This window comes from Xiphophorus maculatus, chromosome 12, assembly GCF_002775205.1.
Source record: "Xiphophorus maculatus strain JP 163 A chromosome 12, X_maculatus-5.0-male, whole genome shotgun sequence".
Lineage (NCBI taxonomy): Eukaryota > Metazoa > Chordata > Actinopteri > Cyprinodontiformes > Poeciliidae > Xiphophorus > Xiphophorus maculatus.
Window position 1 is genome coordinate 4,738,072 of NC_036454.1, and position 27,588 is coordinate 4,765,659.

Here is a 27,588-nt window from a genome sequence, read left to right on the forward strand (position 1 = left end):
AAGGGTGATACATGTTAGAGAGGGACACAAATAAAGAACTCAATTTGGGGTTATTTGCAATATATCTGATAAAATATTCAATGTATAGAATATTCAACGAACTCCGATTCAGAAATGCACAGCATTCTGGGAGATGTAGGCAGAGGAAAGGCACTGACTGCTCATCCTCTCAGCGAGCTAAGTTAGGTAGGTGAAATCAACTGACTCACTCACTCTTTGGTTACCTAGCAACAACCTGCTGGATAGCAAGTAGTTTGAAGTCCCCCCTCCCCGCCCACACCCTCATACTTCAGTTGCCTAGCAACGATCTGCTGAGTAACTGGCGCAGCAACAGTTTCAGGTTTCACCACTTTGCTTCATAACTGCTTAAAAATAAGAAATAACGACGTGAAGTGAAAAATGTGGATAAGAGGAAAGGTCATGATACCAGTTCAGCAGTATTTCAGATATTTTTTATAAAAAAACAAATCAATAATCTTCAATATCAGCTGATATAAAACGCTTATATCTTGATAGGTTTGATATTGTCCAGTTTCCTGATTCAGGTGTGTTGGAGCAGAGATGGATCCAAAGTAGCAGGACTGGAGTTGCAGACAAACCAATGAATATGTGACAGAGTGCTAGGCAATAAAATGATTTTTTGATTTAATCAATTAATTGAATTTTTAGTTTTTAAAGACTAGATTTTTGTGAAACCAGGATTTATTTTCCACCATTGCATTCTTTGGGCTTCCATAGATCAGTGACATCAAATACTGTAGCTACCAGTGACTCAGCATTTTCTGGGTCCATCTTTTCCACTAAGCAGCAGATTCTTCTTTCTTGCATTGATGCGTGAGCAAGTTGCAAAAAAGGAAATGTGGGTTTTCAGGTTTTTAAGTTTTTTTTTTGTTTTAATGTAAAATAATGTTAATTCCTCGTGTTTAAAAATTGTGCCTTGAGGCAGCAGATTTAATTAGTTGTCAGTGCAGTTTCTCTTAATAATAAATCTTTGAGGTGAGTAATATACCATATAAAACAGAAAAGGAATAGTTGGTGCTCATTTTGATGGATATAATCTGTGACGTTATGGATGGATTTCTATTAGATGTCCTTCTTTAATATTTATGAAACACAGAGACTCTTCGTCCTCTCTTACATTACGTTTTCCCTCTCCACTAGTTTCATCTTTCCACCCAGCGTCCTGCTCTATTTATAGACTTTGCTCTTTTCCTCCCTCGTGTTTCTCTGTCGCTCAAATTCTTCTCTCTTCATGTCTTTTTCATTTCTTATCCCGATGTCCAGTCTCTCTCTCTTTTTTATTCCCTACTTTTAGCTTCCCCAAATCCATCTCTTCTCTGTCAGTGACCGACCCCTTCCCAGACCTGTGAATGATGTCATCTAGAAATGGATTCAGAAATAAATCCTGCTCCTCTTAACATCCACGTTTTACCAACTTCCAAAATGTATATGCATAAAATAAATACACTTTTTTCAAGCAAGCAAACGTAGCTTCAAAATGTTATTTGTGGCATCAATACGTATGTGAAGATAAAATATTGTACTACAAGTAGATAAAAATTATTAATAATAATTTGGGGTAATATTGACTAAATGTTTAATCAATGTTTATTTTGCTTAGTTCTTGCTGAAAAGTTCAAATGATTTTTGTGACTTAGACACAGTTGGATTGTTTGGTGAATTAAATAAAATTGTGAGATTGTGACATTTAATACTAAATATTTTCTAATGAATCCATATTTACCGATACTTTCATTGAACAAATGTGAGAAAATAGTAAATAAGGGCAGTTTTTAAAAAAAAATCATTAATTAGAATTTATAGTAATAACAATGAATTGGAATTCTTATACTAAGAAATGTATCACGATAAACGATAAACGACAAACGATATCATAAACGCCCACCTCATACTCTGTAGGCATAAAAGAAGAGCTCAGTTTTACCAAACTTTACAACCGCCACTGCGCTTATTTAAAAAGAAATCTGGAAGAAGTTCATAGCTGTGCCTGTTACCATGACAACATAGTCGTTTTTGTTTATTTTTCCTCACGCGGTTCTTTCCTCCTCCTCCAGGTGAGCGCCTGTTTCCCCCGCCGTCCGGCCTCAGCTACTCCACCTGGTTTTGCGTGGAGCGGTTCAGCGCGGTCCCCCAGGCCCACCAGGTACGGCTGCTGACGGTGGTGCGGCGGGCCACCTCCTCGGAGCAGCACTTCGTCTGCCTGGCCGTGGTTCTGTCCGCCAAGGACCGCTCGCTCACCGTCTCCACCAAGGAAGAGCTGCTGCAGACATACTGTGAGAGCAGCAGGAACCCTGCATTGTGTCTTACATATCACCCAAACACAAACGGATGTTATGGATGGATGTTTGAAATGCTCCGGTTAAAAACAACCAATCAGAACCAGGACTCTCAATCAACCTCATGTACTCACCTCAACTTATTGTTAAAGAAAAACAGTTTATCTGCTGTCATTGGTATCTATGCTAACTAGCCTTAGCATTCACAACAGGCTGGAAGCTGTAGCATAGCAGAAAGCAATAGGTGGCATATAAACAAGCATGATTGACAACGCTAAGACCCACCTCTTGACTCTGATTGGTTGTTACATGTTACCACTGGGAGGAAGCAGAGGAGCATAAAATGTTATGTTTTAATTGACCTTGTCCCTGTAAATGATTGGCCTGTTGCAATATGCAATAAATCAATTAATCACATGATCAATTAAAATTAGTTCAATATTTTCCATTCGCACAATTTATTGGGGCCTGCCATGCAAAGCAATGGCAGGAACCTATTGCTATTCTCCCAATTCTTTATTTTTCATCCGTAACCGTTAATGCGGCTCATACCGCTGGGTGCACACCTACAAATGAGGTATCAAAACGTGCAGAAAATTCACGCCATTGGAGCTATTACTTTTGGTGGGATTTGGGCTTAACGTGGCGACATAATTCGCAAAAAACTACGAAAAAAACCCCATTATAAGTCAATGGGAAAAATCCTAGAAATACCCTATTTTTGAGGATTTTCTGTGTCGTCACAAATTCACCTAGAAATGCCATTCAAATTTCATTTTGTAGATACGTCTGTGATCTCTTCGAAAGTGAAGACGGCTCGTCGATACCAGTTACGGTTTGTCCACAATTTGTCTCTAAGCGACCCAAAGTTTCTCATTTTTCCAAAAATTAGAGTGAGAGCCAGGGCCTTTAGATCTCGGCTAGAGTGAGAAATGGAGAGATTTTTTGAGCCCAAAATAATTTTGAAATCGCCATCACGCCCACAAATATCGCACGATTGGTATCAAAATCGGTCCTGACATTGATACGCCTGTCTGCTCCGGTAAAATGTTTTCGAAATTTATCTAGATCGTACGGTTTTCTGTCACGGTGCTTCAGAGCAAAGTCATGCGACAGGATTTTCTAGGCTGTCTCAGGCTCTTTCACTAACAGTTCACACCTTGGTGAGAAACTTATTTCCCATAGCAACGGAACTCAAGAGGCTATTGGCTGCTGATTAGGACTACAAATACGCATCACTGTAGTTCTAACTATAGTGGAACGCTCAGTTGAAACAGATCAGGACTGAACTGGCCTTTAGAACTACTTGCTGCTATGGGCTGTATATAACTGATTTAACTCAGTAACTGTTACACATGGGATTAGTTTGGAACTTTAAAATTAAGCATAATAATAATTTCAAAATAAAAGCCTTGAATATTTTTTAATCAGATATTTGCTCTGTTGGGCAATATATAACTGATTTAACCCAATGACTGTTATACATGGGATTAGTTTGGCCCTTTGAAATGAAGTTTAACAAAAATTCCAAAATAAAAGCCTTGAATATTTTTACATGACGTAATTGCTCTTTTTGCCTTTATTTGACTTTTTCATCCAAAGCAGTGTTACACATGGTATTAGTTCGGAACTTTAAAATGAAGCATACTGAAAATTTCAAAATAAAAGCCTTGAATATTTTTATATGACGTAATTGCTCTTTTAATCTTTATTTGACTTTTTCATCCAAAGCACTGTTACACATGGTATTAGTTTGGCCTTTTGAAATGAAGCTTAACAAAAATTTCAAAATAAAAGCCTTGAATATTTTTACATCATGTAATTGCTCTTTTTGGCTTTATTTGACTTTTTCGTCCAAAGCACTGATAAACATAGGATTAGTTTGGCGCTTTGAAATGAAGCTTAACAAACATTTCAAAATAAAAGCCTTTAATATTTTTACATCAGCTACTTGTGTTTTGAGCATTATATAACTATTTTAACCCAAGGACTATTACGCATGGGATTAGTTTGGCCCTTTGAAATGAAGTTTAACAAAACTTCCAAAATAAAAGCCTTGACAACATTTTAAATCATACTGAATGGTGCACGTCCACCTTACTTAACGTTCTTGTGATTCTCAGCATGCTATTGATTACGTTGCAGCGTTCTTTAGCATCGATGCCAATTTGTAGCATGACAACGCCGGGCCCAAACCGACGGGCACGCCTTGGCAGGCCCCGGCTAAATTTCTTCCGAAATTTTCTAGTTGTTTTTCTTGTTTTTCTCTTTCTTCCAAAAACTGGATGACAAAAGTCTTCAACCTGATGCTTTGGTCTCAACAAGCCTGTTTTTGAAGGACAGTTGTGTTTACAGAGAATTTATAATTCTTTTTATTTGTTGTTTTATTTATTTTTGTTTACAATATTATCGTTTATCGCAATAAACGATAATATTGTTGACAATATTAATAAGTCATTAATATTGATGTTATTTCACTTATAACAAGACATTTTTGCCAAGTTGTAAGTGAAATAATCTGCCAATGGAGCTAGAACTTTTTCATCCATATTAAAGGATTATTTTGCTTAGTTCTTGCTGAAAAGTTAGTTATAAGTTAGTTTTGCCTTATTTCAAGTAAAAGATGTTTGCACTAGAATACTTAAGATTTTGTGTTTTTGCACTGCAGTCTTGCTGTTTCTTTCTACCTGAGCTTTGTGACTCATTCATGCTGCTTCTCTCTATTTCTCTCTCCAAGCAGCGGACGAGACGAGTGAAGAGGCCTCTTTCTACGAGATCCTGCCGTGCTGCGCCCGTTTCCGCTGTGGAGAGCTGATCGCCGAGGGCCAGTGGCACCACCTGGTGCTCGTCATGAGCAAAGGCATGCTGAAAAACAGCACGGCCACGCTGTACCTGGACGGCCAGCTCATCAGCACCGTCAAGGTAACGGTTACAGACACACTGCCATGCTAAAGATGGAGATTATACGGTTTATTGATCTATGCAGAGAAAATTATTTCTCTGCATAGATCTAAGACTAAGCCTTTCACAATAACAAATTTTGCTAGACGATAAATTATCCCAGAAGTTATTGTGATAAGCGATAATACTGTTGATTTGAGACCATTTTCATAATGCAATAATGCAAAAACATGTTCTAAAAGATAAATAAACTCTAAATTCTAATAAACATTTAACACAAGAACTGGACATTTTAAAATAAAAGAAATAAAAACAAACAAAATTAATTATAAAAGAAAAGACAAAATGATAAATCATGCCAATGGAACTTATTGAGATTGTTTTTAATTTATCATGCGAATAACTGATTTATTGCATATTGTGCCTAGAAGAAACCAGGGTTCTAATAATTTTAAATGGTTTCATTTTAGTTTTATTGTAGTTTTATTTTGTTGTGACATTTTATCTGACTCAGTTGGTTCTATTTAATTTGTGTTTGCTAGTTTCTAATAGTTATTGTTAGTTAAATATTGTTTACTTTCAGTCTAGATTTTATTAGTCGTATGAGTAGGTTTAGCTTTTTCATGATTTGGTTAAGTTTTAGTTTAGGTGCAGAATTATTATAAAGTATTGTGGATATAATACTCTACAGAAGATAACATTTAAAAAAAAATAGATTCAATTATTGTTGAACAACCAACTGACTCGGGTTTTCTTTCATCTTCTGCTCTTCCTGAAACTTTTGTATGTAAAAAGAAAAAAAAGTGATTAATTTCATTTGAATTTTTAATGTATTAAAATCCCTGCACTAAAATATAGTTAATGCAGAAGGATGATTCCCTTCACTTCTGCCCTAATTTATGGAAATAAAGTCGGCTTGAGGGATTTTAGACTTTTTCATTGATTATTCTCTGCAGATGATGTTACTTTATTGCAATTAAGATAGCTGAACAGTAAAAAGTTTAAGAATGAGAGGTTCTTTGTAATAAATCAGGATTTATTTGATCTTTCTCTGGACAGAACACAAAGTTTCTGTCACTAAACAAAAATCCTTTCAGCTAACATTGTAAAACCCCAGTTTTAGCCGATACCGACGTCTTTCTGTTTGGACGCCTTTCTGCTGGCCGTTTTGTGCAGCAGTCAGCAGACTGTGATGTGGTCTGCGGTCAGGGGTGACTTTAGATTTCCCCCCTGAGATTAAACACCACACCACAAGTCACAGCTTCCTGTCTGCAACACCGATAACAGCGGTTTCATTTCCTGCTGAGGTCAACATGCAGGAAACGACAATCCGCTGCTACGTGGCTCAGATTGGTTAAACTCATGTTCTGCATTTCCATTAAAAAGTTGGTTGGGTAAAAAGATTTTTTTACCTTGTCAAAAGAACAGATTGTATGTAAAAATAATGGTTGATTTCCACTATTTTGGTTTAAATATTTAACGAGTTACAGGAAAGATTAGTTTTTTCATTATATATGCAGATATGGACAACAATTTTTACTGTTATAATTTATTTTTGAACTATAAGAGGATGTAAAAAACCCCAGCATTTTTCCTAGTTTTTCCGCCATGAGCCGTTGATTATTTATATTATATATTATACATTATTGTCACATGTAAAAACTGGATTGAACTTTTTTAAACCTTTAACCATCACACCTTAAATCTTCCTATGCCTTTGGCAGATTATTTCACTTATAACATGAGCTAAATGTCCTCTTGTAAGTTAAATAATCTGCCAGGGGAACTGATACCTTTTCATCAAAATTAACAAATTATTGACTCAAAACAAGCTCCTATATCTTGCTGAAAAGTTATTTATAAGTCAGTTTTGTGTTATTTCAAGTGTAGTAAGATATTAGTTTTAGAAACTAGAGCAAAGATACTTGGTAAGATTTTGTGTTTTTGCAGTGGAGGACATCGCTCAAAGCATAGAATTAGACTGAATAGATCTGCGCTCATGAATCGGGCGCATTGTCATAATACCTGATCTAAAAATTTTTTAAGTATTGGATTGGATCAGTGCATTTCTAATTTTCTGACTGCAAAAAGTTAGAATTTTTCTGTTTCCTGCTGGTTTGTCTGAAAATCAAACAGCTGATTTCTCAGAGCATTTCTATAAATAAAACATCTGCCTGTGTGGCAAAAAAGCCTTTGCTCTCTTTCTGTGTAAACTGAACTCATAATTCCTCCTCTTTAAAGTCTCTTATTTTTTTTTTTACCACCGTTTCTTCTACGGTTCAGATTCACTACATCCACAGCACTCCGGGCGGCTCGGGCTCCACCAACCCCCCTGTGGTGAGCACCGTTTACGGGTACATCGGCACGCCGCCCGCGCAGCGCCAGCTGTCCAGCCTGGTGTGGCGTCTGGGTCCTAGTCACTTCCTGGAGGAGGTTTTACCAGCCACCAGTGTGGCCGCCATCTTTGAACTGGGACCAAACTATGTGGGCAGCTTTCAGGCCGTCTACTTGCCCTGTGAGCGAACCCTCAGTGACATCGCCCTTTATTCTAACTCTGCCATCTTTCCTCCCATACAGGTGGTTTTTCTCTTTGCTTTTCACCAACTTTTATTCTTTTATAGGCAGAGACACAAAGACGGAGGTTGTGCCTGCCACTCCGGTGGCTCTGATACCGGAGGAGAAAGTGTCTTTCAGCCTCTATGGACTCTCCGTCTCGACGCTAACTGTGGCTAAAATCAGGAAAGTTTACAACAAACTGGACAGCAAAGCCATTGCCAAGCAGGTGAGAAATACTGAGCTAATATCTCATCTGAATCAAATATGGAGAGCAGAATAAACTAGAAATATTGTTAACTGCAAACGTGCAAACATGACCTGGTCCATCAAACCTCTCTCACTGCAGAGCAGAAGAGGACAGTGGCTGATTTTAAGACCTTTGTTGTGATACATAAGATCAGGGGATAAGATCGACTTCACATAAACATATCGGCCAAACACCAATCCCCCAAAGTGAAGGAAATCTGTGCAACCCCACTCTTGCCATCCTAGCAACTTTCTTGCTATATGTAGCGACATTTGAGACAAAAATATTGGTATTGACTAAAATTGGAATCAGCAGATCAGGCTTTTTAAAGATTGGTAATCGGGGATCAGCCAGAAAACTACAGTCGGTGCACCAAAATGAATAAAAATGTTTGCACTTCAGTTTAACATCATAGTTAAAGTGTGCAACATTTTTTGATCCTTTCTCTGTAACCTGTCGCTTTATGCTGAAGTTGTCACCAAAACCTGAATTGGTGAATAAAACAAAAACGTGACTGTTTATACTGTTTTATTAAAAAGACTGTAATAAACAAACAATGGTTACCCTGGTTGGGGAGCAAGTAAAGCCTGGTGGCCCGCCAGGCTTATCATACACTGAGCAAAACTGAACTGCCTCCTTCCTTCTTCAGCTCGCTGTGTCCTCCCATGAAAACGCCACTCCTGTCAAGCTGATTCATAACGCTGCAGGCCACCTCAACGGGCCCGCTCGTACCGTTGGCGCCATCGTCATCGGATATTTAGGTAAACCAGTTCCTTAAACCAGTTTTCAAAGCTGCTTTCTGTAGCGCTGAATGAGTAAAATTACTTGTCCTCCACTTTTCCTACCCTTTCAGGTGTCCGTACGTTTGTTCCCAAACCTGTCGCCACCAACCTGCAGTACGTTGGCGGCGCCGCGGCCATCCTGGGCCTGGTTGCCATGGCGTCGGATGTGGAGGGGCTCTATGCGGCTGTCAAAGCGTTGGTGTGTGTTGTGAAGAGCAACCCTCTGGCCAGTAAGGAGATGGAGCGCATCAATGGCTACCAGGTGGGTCACCTGACGCCTCAACCAACGATTATCAGTCACAGTAACAGAATTACGGACAAGGTCAAAAGTTTTACAAATGAAGATTTATCCTACGTTTGCATCTACAGTCTTCACGCAAAGTTTATGGTGTGATTTTTTTTTAATTCTGTTTTTTCGTTTTATTGAATTCTTGATTTGCTTCCTATTTTGGAATTGCAAAAAAAAATTCTAATTTGGATTCCTGACACACACAAACTTTTGGCTGGCAGAGGTGTTGTCAGTCACTTGCCACGGCAACGGCTGTTCGCCAGAGTAGAGTTAGCAGAGAGGGCAAAAAATAAATAATTGGAGTGATTTAGTGACTTTTTTACCTCTGCTGTGGCAAAATGTAGCCGCTGTAATTTCCTAAAGTTCAATAAATGACAAAAACTGGACTAATTCATGACAAGCATAAAATAGGATAAAATATTTCATGAAGTATTAAAAAAATTGTCTCCTAGAGTGGGATTTATGCAAAAGAGAAATGTGGTTAGTCCTCTTTTGCGTTACAGAACTGACAAAAATCATATTTTACCTATGAAGCTTTAATTTAAGTCCTATTTTATGTAATTCAGGTAAGAAATAATTGCACTCTGACCGTTTTTGCGACTTTGCTTGTCCAGCATCGGAACAGTCTGATTTCATTGACACAATTCAATGCACAGTAATGGTAACCAAAATTTGTTGTCTGTCACGATAGCAAATTTTTCTGGATGATAAATTGTCCGAGAAGTTATTGTGATAACCGATGATAGTATTGCTTTAATTTCTAGCAAACATTTAACACTGCAACTGGAAGACATTTTAGATATTAAAAGTAAATAAACAAAACAACCAAACTAACAAATAAAATAGTTCCCAGGGTCTCTGTAAACAAAAATGTCCTTCAAAAAAGCGTCTAGTTGAGACTCAAGATTTTATCACCCAATATTTGGTAGGAAGAGAGAAAAACCATAAATCCTGCAAATGGAAATTATCAAGCTTATTTTAATTTATCATTTGATTCATTGGTTTATTGGTTAATGCAACAGGCTCCCTTTGGGTGCACATCACTAGCTATAGTGACTAATCGATTACTAACTCGAGCTACTCTGCTAGACGGGTTACAAAAGTTACCTAAAGTGTTAGTAATGTTGCTTAACGTTAGCTTGAGTAGAGATCTTAGAATAATCTTAGCCATGCCTTGCTTTAGCCAGGCTCATTCTCTTCTTTTGAATTTTTGTTGTGAAATATGTCGCCCCCAGCTGGTATGTCATTGCTATTGCAGCATTTTTGATTGGAATCCATCAGACGGTGAAGACACAAACTTCTTTCAACTTAAAGAACAAATTTAAAGAGTGGATTCATTTTGTTTTCACCTTTTTAGTTGCTAGCTATGCTGCTAAAGAAGAAGCGCTCGCTGCTCAACAGCCACATCCTCCACCTCACCTTCTCTCTGGTGGGAACGGTGGACAGCGGCCATGAAACCTCCATCATTCCCAACTCCACTGCTTTTCAGGACTTACTGTGTGACTTTGAGGTGAGAAGATTTGCTTTAATGAGCTTTTAATTCTTAATTCTTACACTGAAATGTTTTACTCTGCTGATTGTAGGGTGGCAAACGTTTATGGTAACAGACATGGCAAAAATTGTAATATTGTATTTCATTTTTCTTAAAAACGAGTGAATATAATATGACTTTGGTCAAAGTTTGGTCACTATTAAATTAAGTCCAGTGACTTTTTTGGGGGGGGGGTTAGTAAATTACAATGTTGACTTTAGTTGAATAAATTAAATGGATTTATTATAATTTTTTACGTAGCTATAATAAGCACTTGATTTAAATAAATGGAGGGTCTTTGCGGTAAAAATGTCAAAATAATTTACTTGGTTAATTCAAACTCATGTGCCACCTGCATTAGCAACTAACTAAACCATGTTTAATACAAAAAAGCAGATTTTTTTTTTGTATAAATAGATTATGCAACATTTTCTTTGTATAAAAAATATACAAAAATTGTCTCATACAAGATTTTTTTAATAGAAAACATTGTATAAAAAAGCTTTTAATACAAAATGCTTATTTTTTTAGTATAAAAAATAACTAGGTAATTACAACATACTCAGATTCATTAAGTTAACTTAATTTACGCTCACTAAAAACTAAATAGAGCTCACATCTATTTTTTTAAGTAAGGAGTAAGTAAGGACAAGTAACTAGGTTTTACAGTGTTGTCTTTCTGCCCCTCAGGTTTGGCTTCACGCCCCCTACGAACTCCACCTGTCTCTCTTTGAGCATTTTAATGAGCTTCTGACAGAGTCCAGGCAAGAATCAAACATTTAAAAAAATCTCTTCAAATAAAATTCTGCTTTTAACTTTTTTTTTGTTTGTTTACTTTCTTGTGTGAAAATGAAAGAAACTTTGTTTTGCTCAAACAGTGAAGCAGCAAAAAACGCTAAACTGCTGCGGGAGTTTCAGCTGATCCCCAGGTTGCTGCTGACGCTGCGCGACACGTCGCTGTCGCAGCCAACGGTGGCGGCCATCAGCAACGTCCTCAGCCTGCTGCTGCAAGGCTTCCCCAACCCATACGACCTGCTCAGGTGAACACACACACACACACCCTCACACACACACACACTGTTCCTGATTGGCTGTAAGCTAGATGTTAGCTTCTGCAGTAGTGCTTATATGGTTTCCACAGTGCGTATTAATGGATAGTAAAGTATATTTGGTCTTTGAACTATTGAAATCAGTTATAAGTGTTTTTGAAAGGATCTGAAGCAAAAATATGAGTTTCAGGCTTTATGTTTTCTACGTATATAACCAGGTAGCTTCATCAGTTCCCCTGCAGCAGATTTGCTTTGTTACCGTTGAGTTTATCTGAAAATACATCACAATCACGCTGGAAAACAAATTCAAATGATTTTTCATGATCTCATTTTTTACCCCACAAAATTGTGTGTAGATTTGTTCACATTAGATCAGCTTCCTTAATTTATATAGCAGTTCTTTTAAAATATGTAGAATGTGAAGTTACTAGAAAAGAATGAGAAACAGAAAGTTTGTTTTTCTGCCTCCCAGGTTTGGCCAGTTCATCTCCTCGACTCTCCCCACTTTCGCTGTGTGTGAGAAGTTTGTTGTCATGGAAATAAACAACGAGGAGAAGATTGATGGAGGTGATTATTATTGAATTTCTTCCCCTGCAGCATTTCTGTAACGAATGATCTGGAAATAAATGAAGAACCTTTGGATGTGACTTCTGGAAACGTTGTTCTGTTTGCAGGTAACGACGACGATTTTGGCGGCCTCCTGTCAGCCAGTCTGATCTTGCTGAGGAATCGACTTTTGGACAATTTGCTTAAGCTGCTTTTCACTACGAAGGAGAAGTGCACAGTTAACGTCCAGTAAGACACCCTTTTCCTCCTGAATCTGCATGAAGGGAAAGAACATAAATTGCAACAAATAAATTATGGCTGTAACAATTAATGAATCAATTATAGTCGTATAATCATAAGCTAGAGTATACAGATTCACAAAAAGGCAATGTGCTGAAACAATATAACATTCCAAAACATTAATTAAGCCAAAACTATCCTAAAAATTTATACATTGTCTATTTTAGATAAAAAGAGATCTTTGTCTGTTAATATTGTCTACCTAGAACTCCAAGTGGCATCGTTTTAGCTTCGCCTGATTCAAATTTTGCGCAAAATGATCTTCTATTAAGCACCTTTTGTTATGCAATTATTAAACAATTAATTGGGAAAAAATCAACCCTATGCTGTAATGATGTTAACCAGAAAAGGCTGTATTTTCTGGTTAAAGTATTTTTCATCCTTTGCTATAAATGATCAATCGGACACAATCTGCCAATGTAACCAGTACTTTTTAAATCAATATTAATTAATTGTTGACTTAAAACAAGCTCCTTTATCTTGCTGGAAAGTTACATGTAAGTTAGTTTTGTCTAATTTCAGCTGGACTAAGATATTTCCACTAGAAAGTAGACAAAAATTACTAGGCAAGCTTTTGTTTGTCTAGAGTTGTTTTTGAGCCATAAAACATGAAATATGGACCAACATATTAGATGTTTTGATGATGGCATCATGTAATCTTTACCGGTTTTCTCTATTGCTGACTGATGTTTTTTTATTACTTTGTAGTTTTCTGTTTTTTCATGTAAAACACTTTGAACTGCCTTGAAATATGCTACACAAATAAACACTACTGGTTGATTGAACAACTTGTCCAAGAAACACAGAGGTTTGTTCTTTATGGTTTATTTAACTCTCTTTGCTTCTGCAGGGCGTGCGAGGAGTTTGTGCGAACGCTGGGCTTCGATTGGCTGCTGATGTTTATGGAGGAGCATCTGCACTCGACCACGGTGACAGTGGCGCTGCGGATCCTGGTGGTGCTGCTGTCCAACCAGCCCATCCTGAACCGGTTCAGGGAGGGCTTGAGTGGAGGCGGCTGGCTGGACCACACCGACTCCGTCCTGACCAATAAGATCGGCACGGTCCTGGGTGAGCGCAAAGCGCCGTTTCACCGCATGAATCAAACTTCCGACGCAGATCCAAACCTCAGTTTAGTTAAAGTTAGGTGGTTTTGTTGCATGAACATGAACAGGCAGAGGTTTGATGTCTAGCGTAAAACCCTGTATGTTGTAACATGGCTCAGCAGACGACTCTCCGCACTCTGCCAACGCTTTCCGTCGGAGCTGGCCTTCGTTCAGTAAACAGAAAGCTGCTCAGTTTGTGCGCCGCACAGCCAAGGGTTCGTTCTCTTGTTATTCGCCTTCCTGTTCCCCCCCGCTGCAGAAATCATAATTCCTCCTGAGCTCAGTGGTTTTCAACCTACCCTAGTTTCAGAAACCCTCCCAAAATACTTTAAAGGGGCAGTGTTACGTGATTTCCATGCACAGAGTGCCGCTTAACAACACAGTCAATTAACTATGTTACTTTCAGTTGTTATAAAAATGCTATATATATCAAATATTACTTAAAATAAATTTGACATTTTAATTTAACATCTTTAAATTGGGCCTCTGTCTCTTTAAGAAGCTTATGCTCTTTCTGAAGCTCTGCCTTCAGGAAGTAATCTTCTTCTCTTAGCCCTTTAACAACGTTTTTACCAGGGTTACTCTAAGAAACAGTTAAGTAGATGCGCAGTTCCATCAGGTGTTTGCTAATTGCTCATGGCTAGTCTGCAGGAGCCAAGTGGGGGAGTTGCTCTGTGAGTTGCAAGCTCATAAGATTGAAAGCTGCTGCTCGAAGGAGGAGCTTCGTCCTCGAAGGCGGGGCTTGGTCCACCCAGGCGTTTAGCAGCTGAATGGTTGCCATAGAGATTAAATGATTTCTCAGTCATGCAGGAAAGAATCAAAGCAACATTCCATGCTTGTTTTTATTAGGAAATAACATAACATGATGTAAAGCTCAAAAAAGTCGCTTTTACATGATACTGCCCCTTTAAATACCTGAGAATACAAACTAAATCAACTGAGTGATTCACAGGTTGAGAACCATTGGTTCTGCTTTCAGAACTTCCCACTTATACCGAATGTGTGCTGAAAGGAACCCCTTAGTTTCGTTCTGATTTGGAGTTCTAGCCGAAATATTTTAGCTCCTCTGAACCCCAAACCAGGTGCAGAAGTCCAGTTTAGATCTCCCTGCAGGTGCATCAGCCTCCCAGCTTTATTCACTCCTCGTTCTGCTCCCCCACCTTCATCTCTAGGCTTCAACGTCGGCCGCAGTGCCGGTGGACGGTCCACAGTGCGAGAGATCAACAAGGACGCCTGCCATTTCCCAGGTTTCCCTGTTCTGCAGACGCTGCTGCCCAAACACACGAATGTTCCTGAGCTCTACTTCCTGCTTATGGCTCTCTTCCTGCAGCAGCCTGTCACTGAGCTGCCAGACAGCCTGCAGGTACATGTTAGTATGCCCATTTTCTATTACTTTACTCTGATGAGTACTATTAAAAATATTCAAATGAACTAGCCTTTCTAGGGAAAGATAATCCTCCGTTAGCATTCCTAGCTTGACTAGTTTTCTTCTTATATAAAAACGTTTTTCTGTAAAAAAAAAAAAAGCTGCTATTTTGTCAAAGTTATTGCCATAGAAGACATACGAGGAATCAAAATTATGTTTCTTGCTAAAAACCAGAAGCATCACATGACATTGCAATCAAGAAGAACAAATAGTAATAAATAGTAATAAAAAAATACACAACAATAATTTTTAAAAAATCCCTTGTGTTATTTTTGATATTTTGTAATTGAGAACTGGGTTTTTTTGAGCACTTTTTTGCTGTTTTTGTACCAACAATGTTAGCTAAAACTAAAATAATTGTTATAATTAGGAATGCACTAACAGCAATCTTTTCTGTTTTTAAAAAACCTGACCTCCAAATTCAGATTTTTGGCCTGAAAATTCTCTAAATATTGCGACAAATTTCACCTAAATTAATGAAATCAGGGTCAATTTGTCCCTATGTAGGATATACCCTTAATGCTTTTTTTAAATTAAGTGTGTCAGTTTGAGTCTAATTTAAGCCGGTTTGTGTGTTTTCACTCTCAGTTTGACCTGGATTCCATCTGGACGTTCATCTTTGGGATGCCGGCCTCCAGTGGGGCGGTGGTCGGCTCCATCCACAGCGTTTGCAACGAAGCCGCCTTCCTGCTGCTGGCCATGCTGCGCAGCATGCTCAATCTGGTCAGAAATCACATTTTTAATCAGTTTTAAGGAAAGAAGGAAATCGACACAAGTTAAACATCAATCATATTATTACTAAGTAAATGTCATAATGTATAATTTGTCCTGGCCAGATGTCAGGTCTAAATACCTATTAAACAAAACACAGGAAAGACAAGAGAGTTAGATTCTTTGTTTCTCGCGAGGAGAGCAGACAGAGATGTGCTTTCAGTTACAAATCTCCAACCGCTCTGAAAAACACATCTCCCGCTCCTCTATTTTATTGATTTTAGGAATCCTGCCACACGGGGCGCTGCAACTCTATGGGGTGGGGTCAAAGCATTCATCATATGGTTGCAGCGCTAAACAACATTCACTATTCTAGACACATGTTATCTATACTCTAAATCTTTCTTGCTCCAGGCACGGTGTGGAATAAGACACGTTGCATAGCTTCAAAGCAACGGCTTTGTATCACAAAGCAGCACAGAGCAGAGTTTATTGTCAGGCTTGTAAAACTCTGCTGGGAGCAATTAACACCTCTGTCTTGTAGGAAGTCCTGCAGGGCAACAGCTGCTGAGAGTAGCTGTCACCCCTATTTCCCAGGGAAGTCTCAGGATAGAATCAAAGTTATTTAACACACAGAAACATTATCTAAATTTAACTACAAGGCTACATGATACAACAAATATTTGATAATTACTAATAATACAATTTACCTAACACCAGAAAACTTGAATTTACCAAAAAAGGCAAAAACATTTTCAATCAATGTTGTTTGTTCTTGAAATTATGACACTTTTGGGATTAATGTTCCCAATTCAGTTTATAGTTGAGGGCAATTTGTACTTTTCCCAACTCATCCTGGTAAACATGTAAATTTCTTCGTTCTGTCCTCTTTAAAAAACATTTAAAAGCTTTAAATCTGCCTGAATTCTCTTAAGGTTCTTAATAAAACGGCAGAAATTACTCTGCCATCTTTATTTCTTCCCTTGTTTTTCTGAATGGACAGATTTAAGATTTGAAGTGACAACTGCTGAGGCTTGAGTGGATATTTAATATTTGACGCGTTTCCCTGCAGCCCTGGCAGTCTGAGGAAGAAGGCTCCTGGCTCCGGGAGTACCCGGTTACCCTCATGCAGTTCTTCAGGTACCTTTACCACAACGTGGCCGACCTCGCCCCGATGTGGCACAGCCCGGAGTTCCTCTGCGCCCTGGCGGCCACGGTCTTCCCCTTTAACATCAGGCCATACTCCGAGATGGTGAGTGTGTGAAACTCTGCACAGAGAGACACACAGTGAGAGAGACATGACTTGACTGAATTAGGAGTTTCTCTTTTACTGAAGGTTTGAAATCATGTTCTTTAAGTAATCAGATGATCCATCTGGGAGATTAAAAGATTTGAGTCTCTCTTTGAGCTGCAGCTTCAAGATTTCTCAGTGATTCTTAAAGTTTCCCACTAAAAACATATTTAAGTATTGAAATCTTCTTTAATCTGTGGGGTTCCACAGGGTAATACTTGGCTCACTGTTATTTTGGTCTTATGCACTCCCCTAAACTGTTTTTGTTATTTTTTTAAAATTATTTTTCCACTTGAAGTTTTCAATGTAGGTTATTTGTTGTTTCTTTTTACTAGTAGTTTTTCTTTTGCTGATGGCTTTAAATTGTGTTCTTAAGACAATCAGATGATCCGTCTTGGAAATTCAAAGATTCAGTTCTCTCATTGAGGCGTTTTTAAACCAGCAGTTTCGAGATATTTTGATGTTTCTTTAAGTGTCAGAAAAAAAGGGTTAAGAAAAGGTAATATATTAAAGGCTTCTTGAAACTGTGGGGTTCCCCAAGGCATAACAGTTGGTCCACTGTTATTTTGATGTTAAGCTGGTTTTGTTTGTTCTTTTAATGAATTATTATTTTTTTTTCATTTTTGTATCAACAGTATTCAATTTTAAGTTATTTGTCTATGTTTGTTTTGAAAAAGTTGCATCTTAAAATGTAAAAAAACAGGTGAAATTGAGAACTGGTTGAATGAGAGTTGTATTTTTTATCGCAATACAGCTGAATAGACCAATTGTGTCCCTTTTTTTCCACCTTCAGGTGAGCGATTTGGACGACGAAGCCGGTTCTCCCGCCGAAGAGTTCAAGGCCTTCGCCGGGGACACCGGTATGAACCGCAGCCAGTCTGAATACTGCAACGTGGGCTCCAAAACCTCCCTGACGAACCACCCCGCCAAAAAATATGTCTTCGACTTCATGAGGGTCCTGATCATGGACAACATGTGCATGACCCCCGCCAGCAAGCAGACGCCCATCATAGACATGCTGCTGGAGGTACCGGGAGCTGTCTACACATCCGATAATGACCTCCGGTTATAAGTTTGGATTGTCTTCTGATCCTGTTTGTGTTTTAAACTGCAGGCCTCCCCGGATCGCTCCACCAGAACCCAGCAGAAGGAGTTTCAGTCCAGCATCCTGGACGGCGTCATGGAGCATCTTCTGGCTGCAGACGTCCTTCTAGGTCAGAGCAAAGTCTGGAATACTTCCCACACTGCAACAACACAAAATCTCACCAATTAATTTTGGTCTAATTTCAAGTGCATTTTAAAGAAGATAAAACTTAACTTGCAAGTAACATTTCTGCAATAAATAGGAGCTTGTTTTAAGTAAATAATTCCTTAATATTGGTTAAAAAAAACTACTAGAGTCAGTGGCTGATAAATTCACTTATAACATGGGGGAAATAAATTATAAGTGAATTTATCTGCCAATGGAAATAGTACTTTTTAAAATAAAGTTACTTGTAAGTTATCTTTGTCTTATTTCAAGTGTAATTATGTATTTGCACTAGAAGCTACACCAAAAATACTTGGTAAGATTTTGTGTTTTTGCAGTGCAAAGTCCAGTTGTCAGCAGATTTTAACCAGTCAACATTTAGAGTGAGGAAAAGAAGGCATTCTGTTAATTTATCTCCCAATCACAGCTTTATACTCTCAGCTCAGGGATTTAATTATAGGAAATCAACACAATTCAATTAGCAAGAGGCTCCAGAGGGACGTAAGGCGGCGCTGAGCATTCCTCAGCTCTTTATGAGGCTTTATAGATGGACCACAAGCAGCAAATTACACTTTCTAGAAACACACAGCGGCTTCTGCTCCAGTGAATCCTTCATTCACAAAATTGTACCAGGTATTTTTGGTCTAATTTCTGGTGCAAATCTGACTAAACTAACTTACAAGTAACTTTTCAGCTTTTCAGATATAAGAGCTTGTCTTAAGTTAATAATGCCAGGAAGTGTATTAGGTTATAGTCCCAGATTTGGTAAAACATGATAAGTCTGAAAATACAGAAAAGGCACAGCAGCAATGAGCACAATGTGTAGCATTTGTCATCCAGTTTGCATCTCTTTATTTTAAACTTATTTTATACAATTATTTCCCTGAGATCCAATTCCTATATTTCAGTGTCCAGTAACTGAAACATGTCCTTTAAAATGTTCATACATTCAAATAAACCTTTTCATAACATCCAAATCTGTAATATCTTGTACCACATTTTCTCCAATAGAGCTTTAATATCAATGAAACATTGATTATATAAAAAATCTGATTATTATGATGGCATAGTGTGAATTACAGCAGACTCAGCTTGTTCTCAATGTTAACAATTTGCTAAATTGTAATGTTTAAGGACTTCAGAACTTAAATCTTGGTTTTACTTTTAGAAACAAAATAATCTGCAAACCTTAACTTAAATAATTAACCTAAGAAAAATGAACATGCTTTGCAAAAATACTTTTTCTTAACACACTGAACAAAACACATAACATAAGTTTAGAAACATCTGCTAGTATGGGGGAAACCAATCTGTTCCTCAGAAGGACATTCAGAACAACTCAATGAGACACTCAGGCAGGCTGAAGTGTCTCACAGGGCCGATATCGGGTGATATGCCCAATATCACCCGATCAGTATTTGACCGACCACCACTTCTCGATAACGGCCTCCCAGTCTACTGCCGTGGCAGTTCTCACAAACCTAGTGACCCAATGTAGTTTGGAGAGGCACAGAAATTCTTATTTAAAATGTTTATACAACGGAAATTTATGGGAAAATACTAATACGGGAGGACGGCGGGGAAAAAGGGGTAAAAGAAATATAGTTTTCCGGCCAAAACGGGAGACTTGACAGGTATGCTCTTCTGTGCGTCTCCGTCCAGGTGAAGACGCCTCGCTGCCGCTCAGCACCGGCGGCAGTTATCAGATCCTGGTCAACAACGTCTTCTACTTCACCCAGAGAGTCGTGGACAAGCTGTGGCAGGGAATGTTCAACAAGGACTCCAAGCTGGTGGTGGACTTCATCGTGCAGCTGATTGGACAGGTACAGCCAAAACCCGCTCCGTTTTAAATAAATTATTACTTCTATAATGTTACAACGTTTTATACGGACCCGGGCTTGTGAGCTGCCTGAGCTGAATAATTGAATCTTTTTTCCAGTTAAAGGAGCCAGTCCATCTGCAGAATGTGATTAGAGGAGCAGCATGCATGGAGATGGGAACCATATCTGCCAATTTTACCTTGAAATGAGCAAAATTACATTAATGCTGAAGCATTTAGGGGCACTTTGTCAGGCGGTTGGGGATTTTAGTTTCTATATTTATAGATGTAAAGCTCCCTATATATATAGATATATAGTTTACATCTAGTTAGGACTGAAAAATTTGTTGGATTTAATAATATTGTCAATTAATTCAGAAATTCACTACAAAAAAATAAATGCAGATTTAACATTCAGTAAGACACATTTTTCCTCCTGAAACTGCTTGAAGTGAAAGAACATAAACTGCAACAAATAAATTTGAGCTGAAACGATTAATCTGATTAATGATGATGAATTGATTATTGAAATAATCATTAATCGTTAGCTGGAGTGAATAGACTCAAAAATGCTATTTGCTGAGAGAATAACATATTCAAGCAGATATTATTCTGAAAAATATAAACATTTTGCGTTTAAGATAAAATGTATCTGTAAATATGTTCAAACCAGAAATGAATTGGTGTATTTTAAGCTTCACCCAATTTCAAATTGTGTATAAAATCTCTTAAGGACCTTTTGCTATCAAGTTATTGGTTATTAATTGGTTAATTGGTACACTGTACTCATGTTAAGGACTGAGCTTTTCACACGTTGGTGTTAGAATTAGTGTTTAGCTGCAGATGTAACCTTTGCCACAAATGTATTTTTGTGGCAGAGGATACATTGGCACAATAAAGGCAATAAAATATTTATTTTCTTATTTTAAAAGTTAATTTAATTATTTGTTTATTTGCATCTTTTAACGTATTTTTATTATTATACAAAAAAAACTTAATTATTAAATAAAAAATCTGCAGAATGTGCTCATTTTTAATCTGAATGCCTGTTAGAATAATCAATCAAATAAACAATTACTAAAATAATCGTTAGTAGCACACCTATGGACATGGAAAAAAGTTTTAAGTTGAGAAAAAGATAAAAATAGAGCATAACCTTCTGATTGCTGTGCAGTGGATAAGATTAGGAGATGATTTAGAGAAACTGACCCAAGAAGCCATAAAGCGCATCTGAATTTTATAAATTTAACATGGTAGCAGTCAAAAAAATATTTTAGTATTCATATAACAAGAATGTGTTCACAGTTAAACTCTAACCGGGTTGTTGTGTAATCAAAGTACAAACCAATCTTCTTTCTGCAGCTTTATTCCCATTCTGACCGCAGGGTTATAACACGTTTTCCCTCTGGTTCCAGTCCAAGAGGCGGTCCCAGGGTCTCTCTCTCGACACCATCTACCACTGCCTGAACCGGACCGTGCTTTACCAGCTCTGTCGACCCCACAAGACGGTGGCCCAGCAGGTGGCGCTGCTGGACGCCTTGCGTGTCCTGACCGTCAACCGCAATCTGGTGCTGGGGCCCGGAAACCACGACCAGGACTTTGTGGCCTGTCTGGCTCACTGCTTCATCTGCCTGCACAGCGGGAGGTACGGAAACCCACACCTGCAAAAAATACCAGGAGGTTTTTTATTTTTTATTTATTGGTTGTTGTTTTGGGGAAAAAATTAACATAGGACGTTCTCTGATGTGTTTAAGTCTGTATGTGGAGCAAAGATTGTTGAACATATGCAGATTTATGTGAATAATGCTAATGCAGCACCTTTCAAATATTTAAAGATGCAACACATTGGCATGACTAAATTTGATCTGAAACACGTTTTTCTGTTCAAAAAGTTAATTTTAAATTCAGAAATTTGACCTTTTTTCTCAGAATTCTGGCTTTAATATCAGAACTATGACTTTGTAGAATGTATTTAGAATATAAATTTATTTACAGAGAAGTTCTACATTAAACTTTCCCTCCCTGTTTGTGTCTGCAGCAGCGTGGAGGGCTTCGGTCTGGAGGCGGAGGCCAGGATGACCACCTGGCACGTCATGATGCCGGCGGAGAACGAAACCGACTCGACGCACAGCCATGACGTCAGCGAGGGTGAGATACAGAACTCCAATGGAGAGATTTCTCCTTTTAAAAAGATCTAATGAAGACGCACAAAAGTTTTTTAATTGATCTGAAGTTTCTTTCATGGTTTGTCGCATTAGAAATAAAAATTGTTCCTCCTGTGCAGGACGACAGCTGCTGCTGAAGGCCGTGAACCGCGTCTGGACGGAGCTGATGCACAGCAAGCGGCAGATGCTGGAGGACATCTTCAAAGTGTCTCTGCCCTGCAACGACAGAGGACACGTGGACATCAGCACGGCCCGGCCCGCTCTGGAGGAACCGGCCCTGAAGAGCTGGCAGAACCACCTGGGTGAGAGAAAGCACTGCAAAAACACGGCAGACAGAAACACACACTGCAAAAAACACAAAATCCTAACCAGTGTTTTGGCTTAGTTTCTAGAGCAAATGTCCTAGTACACTTGAAATAAGATAAAACTAACTTATAAGTAACTTTAATGAAAAAGAACTAATCCCATTGGTGGATACATTTTCTTATAATACTTTATAAGAGAAATAATCTACCAATGGAAATGGTAGTTTTTTAAAAACAGGAAAGACAGAAGGGAAAAAAGAAGAGAGCAGAAGAAAAGACAAAAGTGAAGGGAGGAAAGAAGAATTAACAGAAGAAGGAAGGAAAGACAGAAAGAATGGAAAAGAGGAAAGAATTAAGGAAGAATAAAAGAAAAAGGAAGGTAAAATGGACAGAGGAATGAAAGATGGAAAAAAATAAAGGACAAAGAAAAGGAGGGGAAAAAAGAATGGACAGAGGAATAAAATAATTAAGAAAGGGAGCAAGGAAAGGAGGAAAGAAAGAAGAACAAATGAAGAAAATAAGGACAAAAGAAGGAATGGAAAGATGGATGTTGGACTCTGGTCTATTAGACCATTAACCCTCGCCCCCAAAAAGCCAATGTAAGAACCGAACGTGGGTGATCCGCTGCTTGAACGTCTGTAGATTTTTAGGATGTATAAAGATTATAATGACAGGAACATAATTTGTGATTTCAGGCTAAATTGTTTCATGTTGACTGTCAGCAGCTTTTTCAAGCTGCTTTTGAAACACTGTAAATCATCACGGATTGTTTTTCATTATTATTTTTCCTTCTCAGCCCACGAGAAAAAGTGCATCAGTCGCGGCGAAGCCGCAGCGCCTGCAGCCCAGTCCAAGCTGTCGCGGGTCAGCAGTGGCTTCGGCCTGTCGAAGCTGACCGGAGTGCGGCGCAACAAGAAGGAGAACAGCCTGAACAAAAACAGTCCGTCTGCACAGGTAGCTTTAAAAAATTAAAAAATAAACATGAAAAGATTTTCCTGAGCTGAAAATGGCTGCTGTTCTGACCAACAGGAAACGTTCCAGTGGATGTTCACCCACATCGCCGTCGTTAGGGACCTCGTCGCTATGCAGTACAAAGAGCATCAAGAGGTACCAAACGCTGCAGAGAAAATGTCCCTCTGGGCTTCCGTAGATCCATGTTTCAGTTACATTCACAGCAACCTTTTTAAAGTGCAGTGTGAATCTGTGACAATACTTGAATTTCATTTAGCTTTGTTTATTTTTGTTTTATTTTTGAGGTCCACATCAAGAAAAAAGCATTTATTGTAAAAACAAATGTATACACTTAACATAATATTACAAAAACATAGCATATAATGAAACAATTGCCACACTGCAAAAACTCTAAATCTTACCAAGTGAAAACTTACCTGGATTATGTTTGAAAAGTTTCCGTCCATCTCTTGTGTCCGGCAGCGACAGCAGAACGCCCTGAAGTACGTGACGGAGGAGTGGGCGGCCATCGAGTACGAGCTGCTGCGCGAGCGCGGCCTCTGGGGGCCGCCCATCGGCTCCCACCTGGACAAGTTCACGCTGGAGATGACAGAAGGGCCGTGCCGCATGAGGAAGAAGATGGTCCGCAACGACATGTTCTACATCCACTACCCATACATCCCTGAGACCGAGACCAACACCAACTCTGCTCAGGTATTCAACTCCACGTCAAGAACAAACACTGGCAAGATCAGTACTGGTTACCAAGATGTCTGTCTTCTTTTTTTTAGCTTTGTTTTCTTTATTTACAATTTCAGCATCATTTCCAGAACAAGATACTGAGCAGATACAATAACAACAAATAGAAAACCCCCACAAATATTCACAGGATGTCCATATATAAATACTACGTAATTTTTTAAAGTCGTAAATTATGAGAGTAAAGTCATAATATTAGCTGAAAAAATGCTAAAATGACAAGAAAAGAGTCTTTTTGATGAGAATAATCAGACTTGTATCTTTGTGTAATCACTTCAAAGTCCTGCTAGTGATAATAGTTTGATGCTGACTTATTAAAAGATTAAGCATTTTTTTATTTGTAAAACTGCTCAGCGTTCTGAAGAAGATGCTCAACGTTCCTCATATTAATTTGTTTTTTAAAATATATTCTTTATTTTGAAACAGTAGCTGCATTTCTGCTATGCTAAGAAAAGAAAAAAAAACATTTGAAGAATAAAGTTATAATATTTCGAGATTAGTCAGATTAGTCGTAGAGTCACAATATTATGAGAATAAAGTCGAAACATCAGAATAAAGTCATTATAATCAGTATTATGAGTTCCCCCACTTTTTCCCATTGCTAACTAGAAACGACCAATCAAAGGCAGGAGGCGGGACTTAGTGCTGTCAATCACAATTCGAAAATGTCCCAAATGCTAAAGCTAGTTAGCATGGCCTCCGATAACTGTGCATAAACAGTTTTCCTGTAAAAGCAAGTTATTTTTCTGTCCTTAACACATTTAGCAATGATTGAGCATGATTGACAGCGCTAAGACCCGCCTCCTGGCTCTGATTGGTTATTTTTGGTACTTTCGGCCAAAAACAGCCCATCATAAACTATCATGACATGGTGACAGTTTTAAAAAATATATTAAACGTATTCTTTATAAAAGTTACATTCTGCAGGTGTAAGGAACAAGAAGAGTTAAAATTTTTGTCTTCAAAAATGCTAAAAAGCATTTTCTAAAAAAGTGTGTTGCATACATATGGTGGATTATTTTTTTGTTTTTTTACATATAGACAGAAATAAAAAGTGTTGCATCACTCATAGCTTTATTACGACAGTCTCAACCTCGTTTCTGTGACCTTTCCAGCCTTTCTGCCCACCTCTGGTGCCCCTCTTCCCCTCAGCTCAGGTACCGTCCTGCCCTCCCTGTCCAGACTAATTACCCACATATCAGTTTTTTTGCCACATGTTTTAAATCTGCAGCTGAAAATAAAAGCAGCATGGCTTTAGCTGGGCTGTGAATTCACTGATTCTGCCAGAATCTTCAAGTATTTACGCACCACGGCTCTCTCTTTCTGCACATTCTTGCATTATTAAAATGTATAAAGTCTTAGTTTATGACATTGACGATTAATGCAATGAGGAATATTGCTGCTTATTTCACTTATATCATGGGAAAAATGTCTTGTTATAAGCAAAATAATCTGCCAATGGAACAAGTATTTTTTTCAATCAATATTAAGGAATTATTGACTTGAAATAAGTTCCTATTTTTTGCTGAAAAGTTACTTGGTAGTTAGTTTTGTCTTAAGATATTTGCACTAGAAATTAGACCAAGAATACTTGGTAAGATTTTGTGTTTCTGCAGTGGAAGAAGTAAATAGTCAACTTTTTGTTGTTTCAATTTAACAATTTGAATGACAAAAAGTACAAATATATTTTATTTCACTTATAACAAGACACTTTCCCATAAGTGAAATAATCTACCAGTGGCTCTAGTAAATAAAGCTCCTATTTCTTGCTGAAAAGTTACTTATAAGTTAGTTTTCTCTTATTTCAAGTGCACTAGGATGTTTACACTAGAAACTAGACAAAAATACTTGGTAAGATTTTGTGTTTTTGCAGTGAAACTGTAAAGTTGACCAGAATTACTCCATGAACACTTTAGATTGGTAAAACCAAGAATTTTTGGTCTAGTTTCTAGTGCAAATATCGTGGTATGATTAAAATAAGACAAAATTAACTGAAAATGAACTTTTCATCGAGATATTAGAGCTTCTTTTAAGTCAATAATTCCTTTAAATTGATTAAAACAGACTGGCAGATTATTTCACTTATAACACCGGAGAAATGTCTTGTTGTAAGTAAAATAATCTGCCAGGGGATCTTGTATTTTTTCAGTCAATATTGAGGAATTGTTAAAACAAGCTCTAATATCTTGCTGAAATGTTAGTTTTGTTTTATTTTAACTGTACTGAGATGTTTGCACTAAAAAACAGACCAAAATACCTGGGAATTTTTTGTTTTTTGGAGTGAATATGTGGATCAGAATTACTTCATAAAAACTTCAGAGAGGGATAAATTAGTACAGGAAGAGCTTTGATTTGTTCCTGATCTAACCCTAAGTCTTTCCAGAACTGCAGGTTCCTCTAACCTGATGCAACGTACATCTGCCGTGGATTAAATCATCACTAACTCCTGCATGTATCTAATGTTTCCACCTTTAAATATGAACGGCTCTCTCAGGTTTGATTTTCGTTCGCCTCCAGAAGCCGCTCCGGTACCGCCGGGCCATCAGCTACGACAGCAAGGAGTACTACATGCGGCTCCTGTCTGGAAACCCGGGGATGTACCAGCACTCCGTGGAGCACAGCACGGAGGGAGAGACGGCGCAGCACGAGCCGGAGCACGGAGAGGACACCATCGCTAGGGTCAAAGGTAACAACCAAGATTTAATACAAGTATGTCATGTTTGACTCGTGATGTGCGGTGAGGCACAGACCTATATAGAAACTATATTTTAGCTTTGATTTTACCTAATTACCTAATTAAAGCTTATAATAATACAGTAGCAAGAAAGATAAAATCTTTAGTAATGTCACATTTTTTTTTATTGAAATGTTTTCTGATTAAAATTGTGTATTATCTTACCCAGTGTTGGGTAGTAACTAGTTACATTCATTCAGTTACAATTACATGAGTAACTTTTTTTTAATAAAACATACTTTTAGGAGTATTTTTTACTACACTTTACTTTTTGCTTTTACTTGAGTAATTTTATTATGAAGAATTTCTACTCTTGAGTAAAATTTCTGGATTCTCTACCCACCGAATGAAAAACAAACATGTTTTAACCAAAATTTCAACAGTTTTTGGTTTTTTTTGACAGAAACTGAATTGAAAAATTATATTTTTCCTGATTTAATTATTTTTTGTTTCTTATATGAGTTATTGTCATTTTGTTCCTTAAAATACCAACATTTCCATTTAACCTTATATTTTGGTCCATCTGATTGTGTAATTTTTAAATATTAAATGTTTGACAATAGATTTTATTTAGTTA

At 37.9% G+C, this 27,588-nt stretch overlaps 1 protein-coding gene across 5 annotated transcripts in view; it reads left to right on the forward strand.

The window, feature by feature from the left end:
• The window catches only part of wdfy3 (WD repeat and FYVE domain containing 3), a 112,664-nt gene that overhangs the window by 57,492 nt on the left and 27,584 nt on the right, over nucleotides 1–27,588 (forward strand). For 3 of the 5 annotated variants that reach the window (XM_023344144.1, XM_023344141.1, XM_023344145.1), the window contains 25 exons: nucleotides 2,076–2,294; nucleotides 5,035–5,219; nucleotides 7,482–7,713; nucleotides 7,820–7,980; nucleotides 8,651–8,762; nucleotides 8,855–9,045; nucleotides 10,430–10,582; nucleotides 11,294–11,367; nucleotides 11,482–11,643; nucleotides 12,125–12,219; nucleotides 12,327–12,447; nucleotides 13,349–13,566; nucleotides 14,774–14,970; nucleotides 15,616–15,750; nucleotides 16,811–16,990; nucleotides 17,823–18,056; nucleotides 18,144–18,243; nucleotides 19,941–20,101; nucleotides 21,513–21,742; nucleotides 22,136–22,245; nucleotides 22,382–22,564; nucleotides 23,364–23,521; nucleotides 23,597–23,674; nucleotides 24,002–24,232; nucleotides 26,795–26,963. In XM_023344144.1, the coding sequence (XP_023199912.1) occupies nucleotides 2,076–2,294; nucleotides 5,035–5,219; nucleotides 7,482–7,713; nucleotides 7,820–7,980; nucleotides 8,651–8,762; nucleotides 8,855–9,045; nucleotides 10,430–10,582; nucleotides 11,294–11,367; nucleotides 11,482–11,643; nucleotides 12,125–12,219; nucleotides 12,327–12,447; nucleotides 13,349–13,566; nucleotides 14,774–14,970; nucleotides 15,616–15,750; nucleotides 16,811–16,990; nucleotides 17,823–18,056; nucleotides 18,144–18,243; nucleotides 19,941–20,101; nucleotides 21,513–21,742; nucleotides 22,136–22,245; nucleotides 22,382–22,564; nucleotides 23,364–23,521; nucleotides 23,597–23,674; nucleotides 24,002–24,232; nucleotides 26,795–26,963 (4,089 nt within the window). The remainder of the gene's footprint in view (nucleotides 1–2,075; nucleotides 2,295–5,034; nucleotides 5,220–7,481; nucleotides 7,714–7,819; nucleotides 7,981–8,650; nucleotides 8,763–8,854; nucleotides 9,046–10,429; nucleotides 10,583–11,293; nucleotides 11,368–11,481; nucleotides 11,644–12,124; nucleotides 12,220–12,326; nucleotides 12,448–13,348; nucleotides 13,567–14,773; nucleotides 14,971–15,615; nucleotides 15,751–16,810; nucleotides 16,991–17,822; nucleotides 18,057–18,143; nucleotides 18,244–19,940; nucleotides 20,102–21,512; nucleotides 21,743–22,135; nucleotides 22,246–22,381; nucleotides 22,565–23,363; nucleotides 23,522–23,596; nucleotides 23,675–24,001; nucleotides 24,233–26,794; nucleotides 26,964–27,588) is intronic. The other 2 variants (XM_023344143.1, XM_023344142.1) reach the window with 2 other exon arrangements.